Below are 15,116 nucleotides of genomic sequence, written 5' to 3' on the forward strand. Positions count from 1 at the left end.
TACAAATGTGCACAAAACTTTGTAATGTTTCGCTAATATCCTGTTTCCATTAAATAAGAAACAATTAAAATCACACATGAATCAGTTTGTTAAGGAAAAATCACGCCGCGCCGACATCATCAACCACTTTCTGTTAGTCGTCTTCGTCATTTCTGCCAGTAGTAACATCCTGTTTAGAGATGCAAAACTCCTGCTTTCATCACAGTTTTGTAAATACACTAAAGCTGAAATGGTCAAAAAGAAACGTTTTTATCGCAAAACATTCATTTATAAATTGTTGTGATTCCATTTTGTGCAGAGCTTTTGTCAACTCAGCCTAATTTTACAAATCTTCAACTGTTTTCTTTATGTATCCAACCAATCCATCCCAAATCTGGAAACAAGTGGGGGGAGAAAAACAAAACATTTTGACTTTGATTTAAAAAAAAAGTTTGTTAAAATTTCATCCTTTGATTTTTCCAAACTCCAAACTTTTTTGCTGTCAAAACATTCAGTAGAATTTAAATTAATCATTTAAACTCAAGACGTTTCCAGTAGAGGTCACATATTTACATCTGAATGGTGACGGCACTTCGAGGCCAAACTACAGTCGGACGCGTAGATGCTGTTGCTATGGAAACCCGGAGGCATCAAGGTGCCACTCAAAGCAACAAAAAACAGATTATTTAACACCTTTTAAGGCTTGTAGGTTCGAGTTTCTGCAGGATTTGATTGGGAACGTTATATTTTGAGGAAAAACTTCTTCCTGTAGAGGAGGAAGGCGATGAGAACCCAAAGCCCGGTTCCCCACAGGTTCTGCAGCAGCAGCTCCCAGTGGCTCTGCTGGAAACCAATCTCCCAGCTGAAGGGGAAGTAGAAGCCGAGCAGCGAGTGGCCGACGTACACAAAGATGGAGTTCATCCCTGTTTACATCCAAACAGAAGCATTTTCAGTAGTTTGCTCAGAACAAGGAGCCTCTGCTGCAGAAACCTCAGACGGCTTATGATAAAATATAAACCAGATAATTTTATTATATGATATAAATCAGATAATTAGCTCAAGTCGAATTAATCGCTGTCATTTGTTTCATCAGTTGGATGAAAAACGTTAATTTCTGAGAAACTGATTTTGGTTTTTCACAAGCTGTTAGCTGAAATATACAACCATGTTGAATTTATATATTTGAGTTTCAAAGTTTTAAACTGAATCCCAGAATAAATTAAAATTCTTAAATGCTATTTCAGTTAATAAAGAGGCACGTGTGTCTATAAATGGATAAAATGTAATATTTTACATAATAATGAAAAAAGGGAAAAAATAAATTCCTAAAAAAAAATTTTAAAAAAAGGAAAAGCAAAAAAAGGAAGATTAAGAAATAATTAAAAAAATTAGACAAAGTGAAAAAGGATGGATGAAATATTTGTAAAATAGAAGAAAAAATGAAAAGGGAAAAATTATAAAAAAAGGACAAAAAATAGAAAAAAATAAAAATTGGAAGGAAAGAAAAAGAAAAAAACAAATAAAAAATACAAGAAAAGACATAAAAAAAAGGAAAGACAAAAGTGGAGAAAAGAAAAAAAATATTTAGCAAATTTATAAAATCTTTTATTCATAAACAATTTTTTACAGATCAGACATGGAAAATATTTCAACTACTTAAATAACTGAAACCAGCATGTCATTCTCCTGACGGGTGTTTAGCATGTTGTTGCTGATTAGTGCGTAGTACCTGGGTACAGGAACGGCTGCCCTCGCCACCAGCCCTTCACATCGATGATGAAGAACATGGCTCCCAGCAGCAGGAAGGACAAACACCCCACGGCCGTGACGTAGGACAGCGACCTGCAGAGACACGAGCTGCTGGGTGTGAACCGGACCGAACGGATCATCGGATCGGCCCGAAGCGTCAGCTGGCAGGAACCTGTGGACCTGCGCCAGCCTGCCATGTTTCTGTCCGACTCTAAGTGCAAGAATGTTTGATGAAATAGCCTCTACAGTAAAACGGCTGTCCGAACGAGCCTCTCTGCAGCGAGCCGTCTTATTTATTTATCTTTTATCCCGGCTGAAGTTGGGCCAAAAAGGACTCTCAGCCAGGAGTTAATTACCTCTAGACATCCAGGCAGAGACTCAACAGCTCAATAAGCCGCCCCTGATGAACTGCCTATAAAAGCCGGGCAGGTGCAGTAATAGCAAGGGATGAGCAGCGTCCCCTGAGGAAGATCACCAGAAATTTGCTTACACATCACAGATGTAATGGCGTTCTTCTCCTGCAGCAAAACATTAAAACGATTCAGGGGCGGGGCCGGAGCGCGGCGCGTTGCAGGCGGATACATCCGCAGCAACGAACGCCGCCGTTTCTCATGACGGGAGCATTCATTGGGTTTAGGAGCCTCAACGCAAAATTCATGTTTTTCCTACATCCGTTTGGGCTTTTAGTGCTTCTAAAAAACAAGCTAAACGCTAAACAAACAAATAAACAAACAGACAAACAAAAAGAAAGAAAGAAAGAAAGAAAGAAAGAAAGAAAGAAAGAAAGAAAGAAAGAAAGAAAGAAACAAAGAAAGAAACAAACAAAGAAAGAACAAAAGAGAGAAACAAAGAATGAAAGAAACAAAGAACGAAAGAAACAAAGAGAAAGAAACAAACAAAGAAAGAAACAAAGAAAGAAACAAAGAACGAAAGAAAAAGAGAAAGAAACAAACAAACAAAGAAACAAAGAACGAAAGAAACAAAGAAACAAAGAACGAAAGAAACAAAGAAAGAAAGAAAGAAAGAAAGAAAGAAAGAAAGAAAGAAAGAAAGAAAGAAAGAAAGAAAGAAAGAAAGAAAGAAAGAAAGAAAGAAAGAAAGAAAGAAAGAAAGAAAGAAAGAAAGAAAGAAAGAAAGAAAGAAAGAAAGAAAGAAAGAAAGAAAGAAAGAAAGAAAGAAAGAAAGAAAGAAAGAAAGAAAGAAAGAAAGAAACAAAGAGTCGTTTTCTGGAAGTGGGTTCATGTTTTTTTGGTGTCTGGAAAATGAGGTGTTTAAAAATAAAAAAATCTCCAATATTAACTCACATTCCATAAGCCCAGCCCCGTTACCTAGCAACCCCAGCCCCGTTACCTAGCAACCCAAACGGAACTTGTGGGGCCCATAGGGGCAAACCTAACAAGTTATAACGGCCAGAGCTCCTGTTTAAAAAGAAGCCGAAGTTTGACACCCAATACATATGAGGTGTGTCTTAACTTTACATTTTCTTTGAGAAAATAACATTGACTGTGTTCTTTCTCTTTAATGTTAGCTATGAGCAATTCAAGCCAATCCTACCTTGCTGTAAGTTAATGTTAGCTAAAGTTATTAAACTCCATTACTGTAACGTTAGCCCTTAATATTAAACATATTTTAATGACATTATTATGACTACTATTATGACATATTTATGACATATGATGATTCTCGGTTAATGTCAAGTTGTCATAACAAAGACATGTTGAATAATGTCAACTTTGTATTAAAAGTGTCATAATTTACCGAATGGCGCTTCATGACAACAGTCATAAATATTCATGAAGACTTACTGATGTTCATGACAGGAGTTATGTCATGTTTATGATGGCGTCATGTCAGTCTTATTCACACCCCATCAAATAAAGTGTGACCGATATTTGCACTAGAAACTCGACCAAAGCTACTTGGTAATATTTTGTTTTTGCAGTGTAACGGCTGCTGGAAACAACAAAACTGGATGGTAAGCTTTGTTATTGACTTACCATCCAGAAACCAACTATTGCATTCTTGTTGGTTGTGCAGGAGGCCCTACTTCTGCTTTTCAAAGATGTACGGTTGTATAGTTGTGCGTCCGTTTGCAGCCATTTTCACGTACGAGTCGTAACATTGAGTCACACTAAGAAAAAATTACAAATAAAAAAATTTCATTAAATTGTAAATAAAGTCGTAATGTTGATTTTATTCTCGCTCTATTTCAAATCTATTCTCATAAAACTATTCCCATATTTTGACTTAATTCCCCTAACATTTATTATTATGATATTTTTTTATTTTTTTTACCTCGGCCCTAATAAACTGACGTAATAACAGGTTTTTCTGAAATCAGCTCAAAACAGACAGAACTGATCAAATTAAAATCTCAACATCTAATAATGGTTCTGTGAAAACAACATAATGAAAACGGTTATAAACGTGTCCCAACCTGGTCAGGGAAACATAAAATGTCACCTTTAATCCTTTCCACCACTAAAGAGCTGAAATAATCCAGCAGAAGACTCCAGTTTAACCTCTCCTTCCACTTCACACTCCCAACGTCCAGGGTGATTATTTACAGTCGTAGCTGCCGGTGGAGGGAAGTAAACTCGTGTTTTATCAGCTGTGATTTGTGCACATCCTCCCTTTTTCTTTGTGAGGAGAAGTGGCTGAATTTAGCGGGTCAGGAAGCACTTACCAAAGGTTTTTATTGACAGGTATAAATCCTCCGTCTCGCGTGCACTTAGAGAGGATGGCTGCGGAGATTCCCTGAGGGTGGAAATGAAACAGATTTCAAATCGATGCGGGGCGATAAAGCAACATGTGTCGGGCTGCTGAGAACGTGCGGCGGCAGAAAACGCGCCCGGCGAATTAACCGATTATCAACGAGCGCCAGTTTGACCCAACACACAAATCCTAACAAACCAAACGACAGGCAGGCCACAGCAGGGCGAACGGCTCCGACTCGGTCCAGATATCACCAGGAAGCATCAAGTTGGTTAAAATAAGGTAGAAAACGGCTTAAAGATGCTTCTGAGAAATACTGTAGTATCTAAAATGCCAATTGTTTTATATAATCAACTTTTATTTAGCCAATTTTAATACAAGTCATGCTTTAAAATACGTCAAACTCAAGGCCCGGGGGCCAAATCTGGTCCGCCGTGGCTTTTCATGCGGCCCTCTAGACTCCAAAATACATCATTAAGTCCTTCCAGTTTTTCACAAATCCACAAAACTAACACAAAATCAACACACATCCAGCTCCGTTCTGTCGCTTGTTGTAACGCAGGATGAGTCAAGTGCAAATCTTCTGGGATGATTGAAAGGATCTGCAGCTGCAGCAGCGCAAGGCGGAGTCGCTTCTTACAGACTAATTAGCTCATTACTTTTTATTTTTAACTACCGTTTTCTCCTCCATTTTAACAATAAATAAACACAACAAATCGTTTTCTTTAGTTTTCAGTTCTGTAGGGACTGCAGGATTGTTAAACGCGCCACGTCAGCTAAAGTTTGGAATGTCATTTTTTCTGATAATAGCTCTTCAACGCGCTGCTGATCAGAAATGGTGGCCTCATGCTGGACGCCGCGGCTGTTGGACATTTAAAAACGTTTAGACTCCGGGGGGCTGAATATGAACACACACCAGTTACTACAGAATTACTTTTACCTTCCAATTTGCTGCATAAACAACTTTAAAGACAAAATGAGTAAAACTGGGATGCGATCGTTTCCTAAAACAGCGCAGCGCTGCTTTGCTTCTGATCTATTTTTATTCCTGTTCCAACCAAAACCAATTAGCTTTAGTGATCGGCCCGCTCTTCTTATTGACCTCCATGACGCGGTTCTGGTCGGCGTCGGCGGCCCGGGAGCCGTTTTCTCCAGACGTTTGGGTTCAGAACATTACCAGACCCGAACCGCAGAGCCGCTCCTCCGACGCGTTAAGCGCCCGGCTGCGTCTCCGGCTGCAGTTTTTAAAGTCTGCAGCAGAAAAGATGCAGCCGCGCGTCTTCCTCACAGCAAACCCAGTTAATTAAAGTTCAACGATCAGGCCTCAGAAGTGTGAGATTGAAATTGAGCGATTGGCCCACATAGCGGCTGCATCCCACATCCTGCAGCCTGGAGACTCGACCCAGCTCAGCTATTTCCACTCCATCGATTCTGTCATCCATACGCATGATGGATACCCAGCTAACCGGCATCTCTGCATCCAAAACGGTTCACGAGTCACATATAAAAGTAAACAGACAAAGACAGGAAGTGATGATGATTTACTTTGTAATTTTGTTTCCTCTGAATTTTAAGGCATTGAGTTGTTTTTTGTTTTTTTTTATAAAAAAAAAGTGCTTTTGCAGTTCAAGTCTTATTAAAAGGAGAAAAAATAACTTTTACTATGCTGTACTCTTCACTTTTACTTAAGTAAGTTTATCATGAAGTATTTCTACTAGAGGTGTGCCGATCGATCGGTCACCGATCATAATCGGGCCGATTTTTGTGAAAAAGTGCATGATCGGCGATAATTGGCTCTTGTTGCCGATACCGATCACCTGCATCTCATTTCTCAGCCTGCCTGTGCAGCTGGTCTCCTCTTTCCTTCACTCTGCGCAAACGTGCAGCAACAAATCCTAAGCGATGTGGAACTATAACGCACTGAGTGAATGGGGAAGTTTGCGTGTTGCGGCGGAAAATTGAAGCAGGTCAAAATGCATCAACACAACGAAGCTAATACGACATAAAAACAATGCCATACTTGACGGAGTTTGGCTACATCGAGGCTCACTGCAGTAAAAAAGACATATGGAGGATCAGATAGCAGGTAAAGCAGCGCACAGCTACAAACACTCACCCGGATTAGCATGACGGTCAGAAAGCTAAACAAATAACCCGCAAAATGATTTAAGTCTTGGAGCTGCGATGTAAGACGCTGGTTCTGCTCTCGCTGTTGAACCGCTGCTACGCTACAGGTAGTAATATTTCAGACGTAGAGCCGCTTCTGCTCCACCTGGTAGTGACTCTCACACCGAACCTCAGCTTAAAGCTGCAGCATCTAACCTAAAAAATATATTTTACATGCGTATTAAAACTTTCGCTGTCCTAACATGAGACAGATAATCTCTAATCTCTGGATTTCTACCCACTTCAACCAGAGATCTCCGTCTGCATTTCCATCTCTGCGCTGCAGTTTTCACAAATCATTTTTTAGCCGTGATTTTGAGTGTGTGCACTTATTCCCAGTGTGTTTTAATCATAAATAACCTGTTCGCTGTAGTTTACCTCCGCTGTTTATTATTTTCATTATGTGTTACTTTATCACTCTGTGCCTCTGGGGAAATGGATCTAATTTATTTCATCTGCCTCCAGCAGCTCCTGGCACAACGACAGTCAATAATATTCAAGGCAAGGAGACATAATGAAGGACATTTATCATTTAATAATTAATAATCATCTATACCCGCCTCTAAATGCTGCGATTCAGGGAGATGATTCTCTCTCGTCTACTAACGATTATTTGATTAATCGATTATTCTAACGATTAATCGGTTAATTGTATTAAAACATTTGCACATTTTTCATTTAACTACTTAAGCCTTTACATCAAAAATACAATAAACGATGCAAACAATTCAATTCAGTGTTTAAATAAGAAAATAAACATTTTATTGCATAAAATGAAATAAAAGCTTTTCTGTAGCTTATGCTTGATGATTAGTTTGAGTTTTTATACTTCTAACATCAACATGTGAAAAGCTCTGCTCTTTTTGCTGAACTTAGCATCAATATTTTACACAATTTAAACCAGGAGAAGCTCAAACTGGAGGAGTTCTGGTAGAACATATTTACAGAATAAGAACCTTTCTATGTTATATAAAAAATGTATATAAGTTTTGGTCTAATTACTCCTCTAAATGACCTGTTTTTGAGTCTGTATACTCCAATTAACGATTAATTACTAAATTAGTCGACAGTTATGTCAATAATCGATTAATTACGATTAATCCGATTAATCGTTTCAGTCCTGGTCCAGTAAATCCAGACCATCTCCCCTCTAGGGATGTACTTAGTTTTTTCTCTCTATCCCAGTCAAGGAAATATTTTCCCATGATTGTAAGTCAGCTAATCTGAGGTTATCCCTGTTTTTCTGCTGCGCGGCTTCATTTCAAAGGCCTGGCGATGACGGCAGCGCCTGCAGCTCCTTCTTCTCCGTCATCGCTGCAGGTCGGGGGAACCGGCGGCTCAGGAAGTCGGAGCGGACTCCTGCTGACCCCGTTTTAACAAACGAACCTCGGCTCTGGACATAAATATTCACGCCAGCGACGGTTCTGCACGCTCGTTAGCCTCCTGCTACAGAACAAACCATCTCATGTATCGGTTGTCGTCTCCCTGAGGGACGCCGTTTCTGATGGCAGCTTGGTCCTTTTTCGCTCTGAGACCACCCAGAAACACCGTAACGCTTCAGAGGATTCCGCATTTGACCCCAAATTTAACCAGAAAAGAGTTTATTTCTTTTCCAGAACCTCCACATGTCAGCTCTGTTTCTGGTGCTTTGACTACATCACTGCAGGAGGCTGTAAACAATACGCAGGGCTCTTCTAATCTAAAACCACATGTGAGGCGGAGGGTGTGCCCCCCCAAGGCGAGGGATACTCATGTCTTCCCGAAAACACAGCCACACATGTGATGAGATCACACACATGTCCTCTGCTAAGTCCTGCTAATGAACGGCTCTGACTAATCGCCAAGCGACTGGGAAACACGTTGCACAGTTTGCCTGACAGGCGCAGTAAAACATCCCAGCGTTAATAAGCCAGGATCTTTGTGAGGAATGCAGGGAAAACCTGAAGTTTTCCTCAAACTCCATCCAGAATGTCAGAAATAATAAAAATGGCTGAAAGCAGATATTTACCTACTGAGCTTAGAAAAATAGGCACAACTTTCTCACTGGCTGCGAATCCATTGATCATATAACTGGAAATTTTAATTACAACACAGAGATTTAGAAAAAAAACAACAACAAATAAAAAACATCAAAAAACAAAAACAGTTTTGATAAAAAAGTTTTGGCACTAACTTAAGTTTATGGGTTCTATTGAAATTAACATTTTTTTCAAAACTTGTCACATGAGTCACATGGTCAACAACAGGATGTTACTTCTGGCAGAAATGACAAAGAAGACGGACAGGAAGTGTTTGGAGGACGATGTTTTTTAATGACTTATCGCGTGAACAAACTTATTCATGTGTGATTTCGTATTTAGTGGAAACAACGCAATTGTGAAATTGTGTTTTTTCGGCATTAGTGGAATATCAACAAAGTTTTGCGTACATTTGTGATAAAAACGCAGCTTCTGTCTGGACCAGAGACCTGTTACGCAAAATTCACTTGTTGTAAATGTTTGTACTTCCGTTTGGGTTTCTGCTGCTTTTAAAAACAGAAAAAGCACTTAAAAAAACTGACCAGCCATTTTTTTTGCCAGTAAATTCATGTTTCTTGGTGTCTGGAAAATAAGCAATTTCAAAAACCTCCTGGTTATAACTTCACACTCCACAGCCACTGTGGAGTGTGAAGTTGGGTTGCTAGGTAACTCAACCTCAGCTTGGGTTACCTAGCAACCCAAGCTGAGTTTCAGCATGTTTGGTCAGCTGGTTTCATCACTGTATGCGCTGTACAATGGCTGCTGGAAAAAAACAAGTGCTTTGTTGTTTGACTTAACATCCAGAAACCACTTCCTGCATTCTTGCTGGTTGCGCAGGAGGCTCCACTTCTGCTTTTCAAACATGTTAACGTGTGAGTGTAAATGTCGAGTTGGAGGCCAGTAACAACTCACTGAATTTAAAGTGACAAGAGGCCCTAAAACGGCTGATAAAAGTCTCACGATGTAAGGATGAGTAAGGATGATTTTATTTACTCAGAGCAGCGCTGCTACGTACCAGGATGACGGCCCACATCAGGTATCGACACAGGATGTGGATGTTCTTTCCCTTGTAGAAAACGATAATCTTTCCAGCCTGTTTGGGAGAAAAAAGGGAAGAAATCAACATAAACCGCCGGTTTTAAACCAACATGAACTCCACCAAACGCTGCGTCCGTCTGAGCAGAGCCAGGCAGCAACTGGTTACAGTTAATTACATTTACTTAAAAAAAAACTAAAAACTTTTTACTTTAAGTAATTTTATTATAAAGTGTCTCGACTCTCACTTGAGTAAAACTTCTGGATTTTCAACCCACTGAATAAAAAACAAACATGTTTTAACCTAAAATTGACCAGACCTGCAGTTTTTGTTAAAGTTTTATACATTTTTAATAGAAAGAAACGGATTTGGAAACATTTGTTTTCCTGATTTTGCTACTTAAATGAATTATTGTCATTTTCTTCCATAAAACACCAAAATTTCCACTTTACTTTATAATTTGGTTCACCTGATGATGTCATGTTTAAATATTAAATGACTGATAATTTGACCAGCAGACGTTTTACTCTTTTTTGAGTGATGTTTCCGGGTACTCTGCCGCCTCTGGCCTTCAGTAACCAAATAGTCCTGGGACGCGGCGCCTGATGTGGCGGCGCAGCCAGATGTGGCGTGTAAGTCATCTGATTAATTTGGTGGTGATGAATGCGCCTCAGCTGGAAGCATTAGCGGACAAACACAGGGACGAGGGCAGCGGACACCTGGCGTGTCGTCCGCTCCTCGCTGACTGAGGGGCTCAAAGCCGAAACGCCTCCTGGGGATTCAGCGATGCGGCTGCGTCAGGGTGGCGGCTTCCCACAGACCAAATGGTTATAAGTGACGCTAACGACCAAAAGCTCTCTCTTCTCTGAGCCGCATGGATTTGTGTCGGTGAAGGGGAACAGCTGTCGTCTCATGGGAATGTTTTTTTACATTTATTAAAGGGCCAGCGTCCCTGTCATGTTTTGCAGTTACATATTAATAATAGAAAAGGTTAGATTTATGCGTTTCTCCAGAATAAAGTAGGAGCTGTGGTTATAGTTGATTGGTTGGAAAAACCTCCACATGGACATTTACACCCAGATTCAGTTGCTGCAGAGCCACAGGAAAAATAAGCTGCATTTTTCCTCAGGACATTTAAGTCAGTTCTCAGATTAAAATCAGAAATTTGAGAAAAAATGTCAGAATTCAGGATTGTGAAATGAAAACAAAAACTTTGAGGAAAATCAAAATTTTGAGACAAAAAATAATTATTCTGAGATTAAAGTCAAAACTGCAAAAAAATAAATAAAAAATTAAGGATTTTGAGAAAAAAAATCTGAATTCTTAGGTTAAATTTAAAAAATTGAGGAAAAGTCAAAATTTTGAGAAAAAATAATTTTGAGATTAAAGTCAAAACTGCAAAAAAAAAAAAAATTCAGGATTTTTAGGAAAAAAATCTGAATTCTTAGATTAAAGTAAAAAAATTTGAGAAAAAGTCAAAATTTTGAGAATAAATTATTATTCTGAGATTAAAGTCAAAACTGCAAAATAAAATTCAGGATTTTGAGAAAAAAATAATTATTTTGAGATTAAAGTCAAAACTGCCAAAAAAAAAGGATTTTGAGAAAAAAAAATCTGAATTCTTAAACTTAAAAATTGAGAAAAAGTCAATATTTTGAGACAAAATATAATTATTCTGAGATTAAAGTCAAAACTGCAAAAAAATAAATAAATAATAATAATTCAGGATTTTGAGAAAAAAATAATCTGAATTCTTAGATTAAACTTAAAAAATTGAGAAAAAGTCAAAACTGTGAAAAAAACTGAATTCTGAGATTTCAGTCAGAATTGTGGAAAAAATAATCCTAATTCCCAGTCAGCTTTGAGTGTTACTAATCCTGCATCATTCTTTCTGCTCTGTCTCATCTATTGTATATTATTTTATATGTTTAAGCGCCGTTTTCTAGTGGCTCGTTTACAGTTTGTGTTGCTGCTGAAACTTTTCTGGCCTCTAATCTGGAAACTTGTTTTCATATCGCCGCCCCGACTTGTTTAAGTTTTTAATAGAGAGGAGAGGTGGAGGCTTCGGTCGGCGTAGGATGGTTTTGTACTTTCTATAAAATAACATTTAATACGTATTTCAGAGCTAAACAGATAAATCCATAATGAGGCAGCACTAAGCATTTTATGAGGCCAAAGGCAAGTTAGGAACCATAAAATGAGGAGAAACAGGTGATCCGGTTTACCTGCATCCCCAGAAATCCCATCACAATGGAGTTGATGGTTCCCAGAATCCCTTCTGGGTCGAAGGGCAGCACAGTGAGATACAGTTCCTACAAAATACCAACAAAAACAACAAGTAAATTCAGTGAGAATAATGTGTTATACGACTATAATAAGATAAATGTTCCTACTTTGCAAGTGGGGTATCTGTACATGTTATCACCAAACATCCATCGGTCGATGTGACCTGCTGCCCCCCCAGTGCAGTTTGGGTAAAGGCCGTCATCGCCGATCCCGCCGGCTCCCAGATATCCTCTAGAGGCGACAATAAAACGCTTTACAGTTTATGCTTCACGCTTTCAAACAGATTTAAGTTCCTCAACCTCCATATCAATATCCCATCATAGCACCCCTTTAATAAACTACATGCTTATCCCATCATAACGCCCCTTTAATAAACTACATGCTTATCCCATCATAACGCCCCTTTAATAAACTACATGCTTATCCCATCATAATGCCCCTTTAATAAACTACATGCTTATCCCATCTTAACGCCCCTTTAATAAACTACATGCTTATCCCATCATAACGCCCCTTTAATAAACTACATGCTTATCCCATCTTAACGCCCCTTTAATAAACTACATGCTTATCCCATCATAATGCCCCTTTAATAAACTACATGCTCATAACGCCCCTTTAATAAACTACATGCTTATCCCATCTTAACGCCCCTTTAATAAACTACATGCTTATCCCATCATAACGCCCCTTTAATAAACTACATGCTTATCCCATCTTAACGCCCCTTTAATAAACTACAGGCTTATCCCATCATAACGCCCCTTTAATAAACTACATGCTCATAACGCCCCTTTAATAAACTACATGCTCATAACGCCCCTTTAATAAACTACATGCTCATAACGCCCCTTTAATAAACTACATGCTTATCCCATCTTAACGCCCCTTTAATAAACTACATGCTTATCCCATCATAACGCCCCTTTAATAAACTACATGCTTATCCCGTCATAACGCCCCTTTAATAAACTACATGCTTATCCCATCATAACGCCCTTTTAATAAACTACATGCTTATCCCATCTTAACGCCCCTTTAATAAACTACATGCTTATCCCATCATAACGCCCCTTTAATAAACTACATGCTTATCCCATCTTAACGCCCCTTTAATAAACTACATGCTTATCCCATCATAATGCCCCTTTAATAAACTACATGCTCATAACGCCCCTTTAATAAACTACATGCTTATCCCATCTTAACGCCCCTTTAATAAACTACATGCTTATCCCATCATAACGCCCCTTTAATAAACTACAGGCTTATCCCATCATAACGCCCCTTTAATAAACTACATGCTTATCCCATCTTAACGCCCCTTTAATAAACTACATGCTTATCCCATCATAATGCCCCTTTAATAAACTACATGCTTATCCCATCTTAACGCCCCTTTAATAAACTACATGCTTATCCCATCATAACGCCCCTTTAATAAACTACATGCTTATCCCATCATAACGCCCCTTTAATAAACTACATGCTTATCCCATCATAACGCCCCTTTAATAAACTACATGCTTATCCCATCATAACGCCCCTTTAATAAACTACATGCTTATCCCATCATAACGCCCCTTTAATAAACTACATGCTTATCCCATCATAACGCCCCTTTAATAAACTACATGCTTATCCCATCATAACGCCCCTTTAATAAACTACATGCTCATAACGCCCCTTTAATAAACTACATGCTCATAACGCCCCTTTAATAAACTACATGCTTATCCCATCTTAACGCCCCTTTAATAAACTACATGCTTATCCCATCATAACGCCCCTTTAATAAACTACATGCTTATCCCATCATAACGCCCCTTTAATAAACTACATGCTTATCCCATCATAACGCCCCTTTAATAAACTACATGCTTATCCCATCATAACGCCCCTTTAATAAACTACATGCTTATCCCATCTTAACGCCCCTTTAATAAACTACATGCTTATCCCATCTTAACGCCCCTTTAATAAACTACATGCTTATCCCATCATAACGCCCCTTTAATAAACTACATGCTTATCCCATCATAACGCCCCTTTAATAAACTACATGCTTATCCCATCATAACGCCCCTTTAATAAACTACATGCTTATCCCATCATAACGCCCCTTTAATAAACTACATGCTTATCCCATCATAACGCCCCTTTAATAAACTACATGCTCATAACGCCCCTTTAATAAACTACATGCTCATAACGCCCCTTTAATAAACTACATGCTCATAACGCCCCTTTAATAAACTACATGCTCATAACGCCCCTTTAATAAACTACATGCTCATAACGCCCCTTTAATAAACTACATGCTTATCCCATCATAACGCCCCTTTAATAAACTACATGCTTATCCCATCATAACGCCCCTTTAATAAACTACATGCTTATCCCATCATAACGCCCCTTTAATAAACTACATGCTTATCCCATCGTAACGCCCCTTTAATAAACTACATGCTTATCCCATCATAACGCCCCTTTAATAAACTACATGCTTATCCCATCTTAACGCCCCTTTAATAAACTACATGCTTATCCCATCATAACGCCCCTTTAATAAACTACATGCTTATCCCATCATAACGCCCCTTTAATAAACTACATGCTTATCCCATCTAAACTTTTAACTATTCAAAATGATGGAGGAAGAAAAGACACAAGAGAAGAAGAGCCAGAGCGAGGAAGACGGATCCTCTGGCTCTTCTTCTCTGGTTCCACGCGACCAGACTGAGACTGGCTAATTACACCCTCTGAAGGCTCCACCACAGGCCCATAAATCACTGCGGGTCCAAACACCGGCAGCTGCAGGCAGACCAACGCCAAACAGACCCGAATGGAGGCTCTCGACGTGGAGGTGGTGAGGAAAGCTGCCGTTGAATATGCACGGCGAGTTAATGAGCAGGCGGGCGGCCATGTTTGGACTCACGGCGGGCAGCCGGGAACCGGCAGGAGGAAGGTGACGCACAGCCATAACGACTCCAGCAGGATGATAATCAGCCACTGAGGCCAGAACAGGAGGACGTCCTGGGCAGCAGCTAGCCACTGGGGCTGCAGAGGAAACGATTCATAAAACGGATGGATGATAAACAGATGGATGATAAAACAGATGGATGGATGGATGATAAACAGATGGATGATAAACAGATGGATGATAA

General features: G+C 39.2%; 1 protein-coding gene across 5 annotated transcripts in view; it reads right to left on the reverse strand.

Annotated features, from left to right (window-relative positions):
* Positions 1–908: 908 nt before the first annotated feature.
* Positions 909–15,116, reverse strand: part of LOC103477188 (heparan-alpha-glucosaminide N-acetyltransferase) — a 53,320-nt gene continuing 39,112 nt past the window's right edge. Inside the window, exons 12-18 of one of the 5 annotated variants that reach the window (XM_081616006.1) lie at positions 14,888–15,009; positions 12,057–12,180; positions 11,889–11,975; positions 9,643–9,720; positions 4,415–4,485; positions 1,709–1,836; positions 909–1,244 (exon numbers count right to left, since the gene is read on the reverse strand). In XM_081616006.1, coding sequence (XP_081472132.1) covers positions 1,177–1,244; positions 1,709–1,836; positions 4,415–4,485; positions 9,643–9,720; positions 11,889–11,975; positions 12,057–12,180; positions 14,888–15,009 — 678 coding nt within the window. In that variant the 3' untranslated portion in view covers positions 909–1,176. Of the gene's footprint in view, positions 1,305–1,708; positions 1,837–3,003; positions 4,304–4,414; positions 4,486–9,642; positions 9,721–11,888; positions 11,976–12,056; positions 12,181–14,887; positions 15,010–15,116 lie in introns of those variants that run through there. The other 4 variants (XM_081616007.1, XM_081616009.1, XM_081616008.1 and 1 more) reach the window with 4 other exon arrangements.

Source organism: Poecilia reticulata, chromosome 15 (genome assembly GCF_904066995.2).
Source record: "Poecilia reticulata chromosome 15, P_reticulata-male-v2, whole genome shotgun sequence".
Taxonomy (NCBI): domain Eukaryota; kingdom Metazoa; phylum Chordata; class Actinopteri; order Cyprinodontiformes; family Poeciliidae; genus Poecilia; species Poecilia reticulata.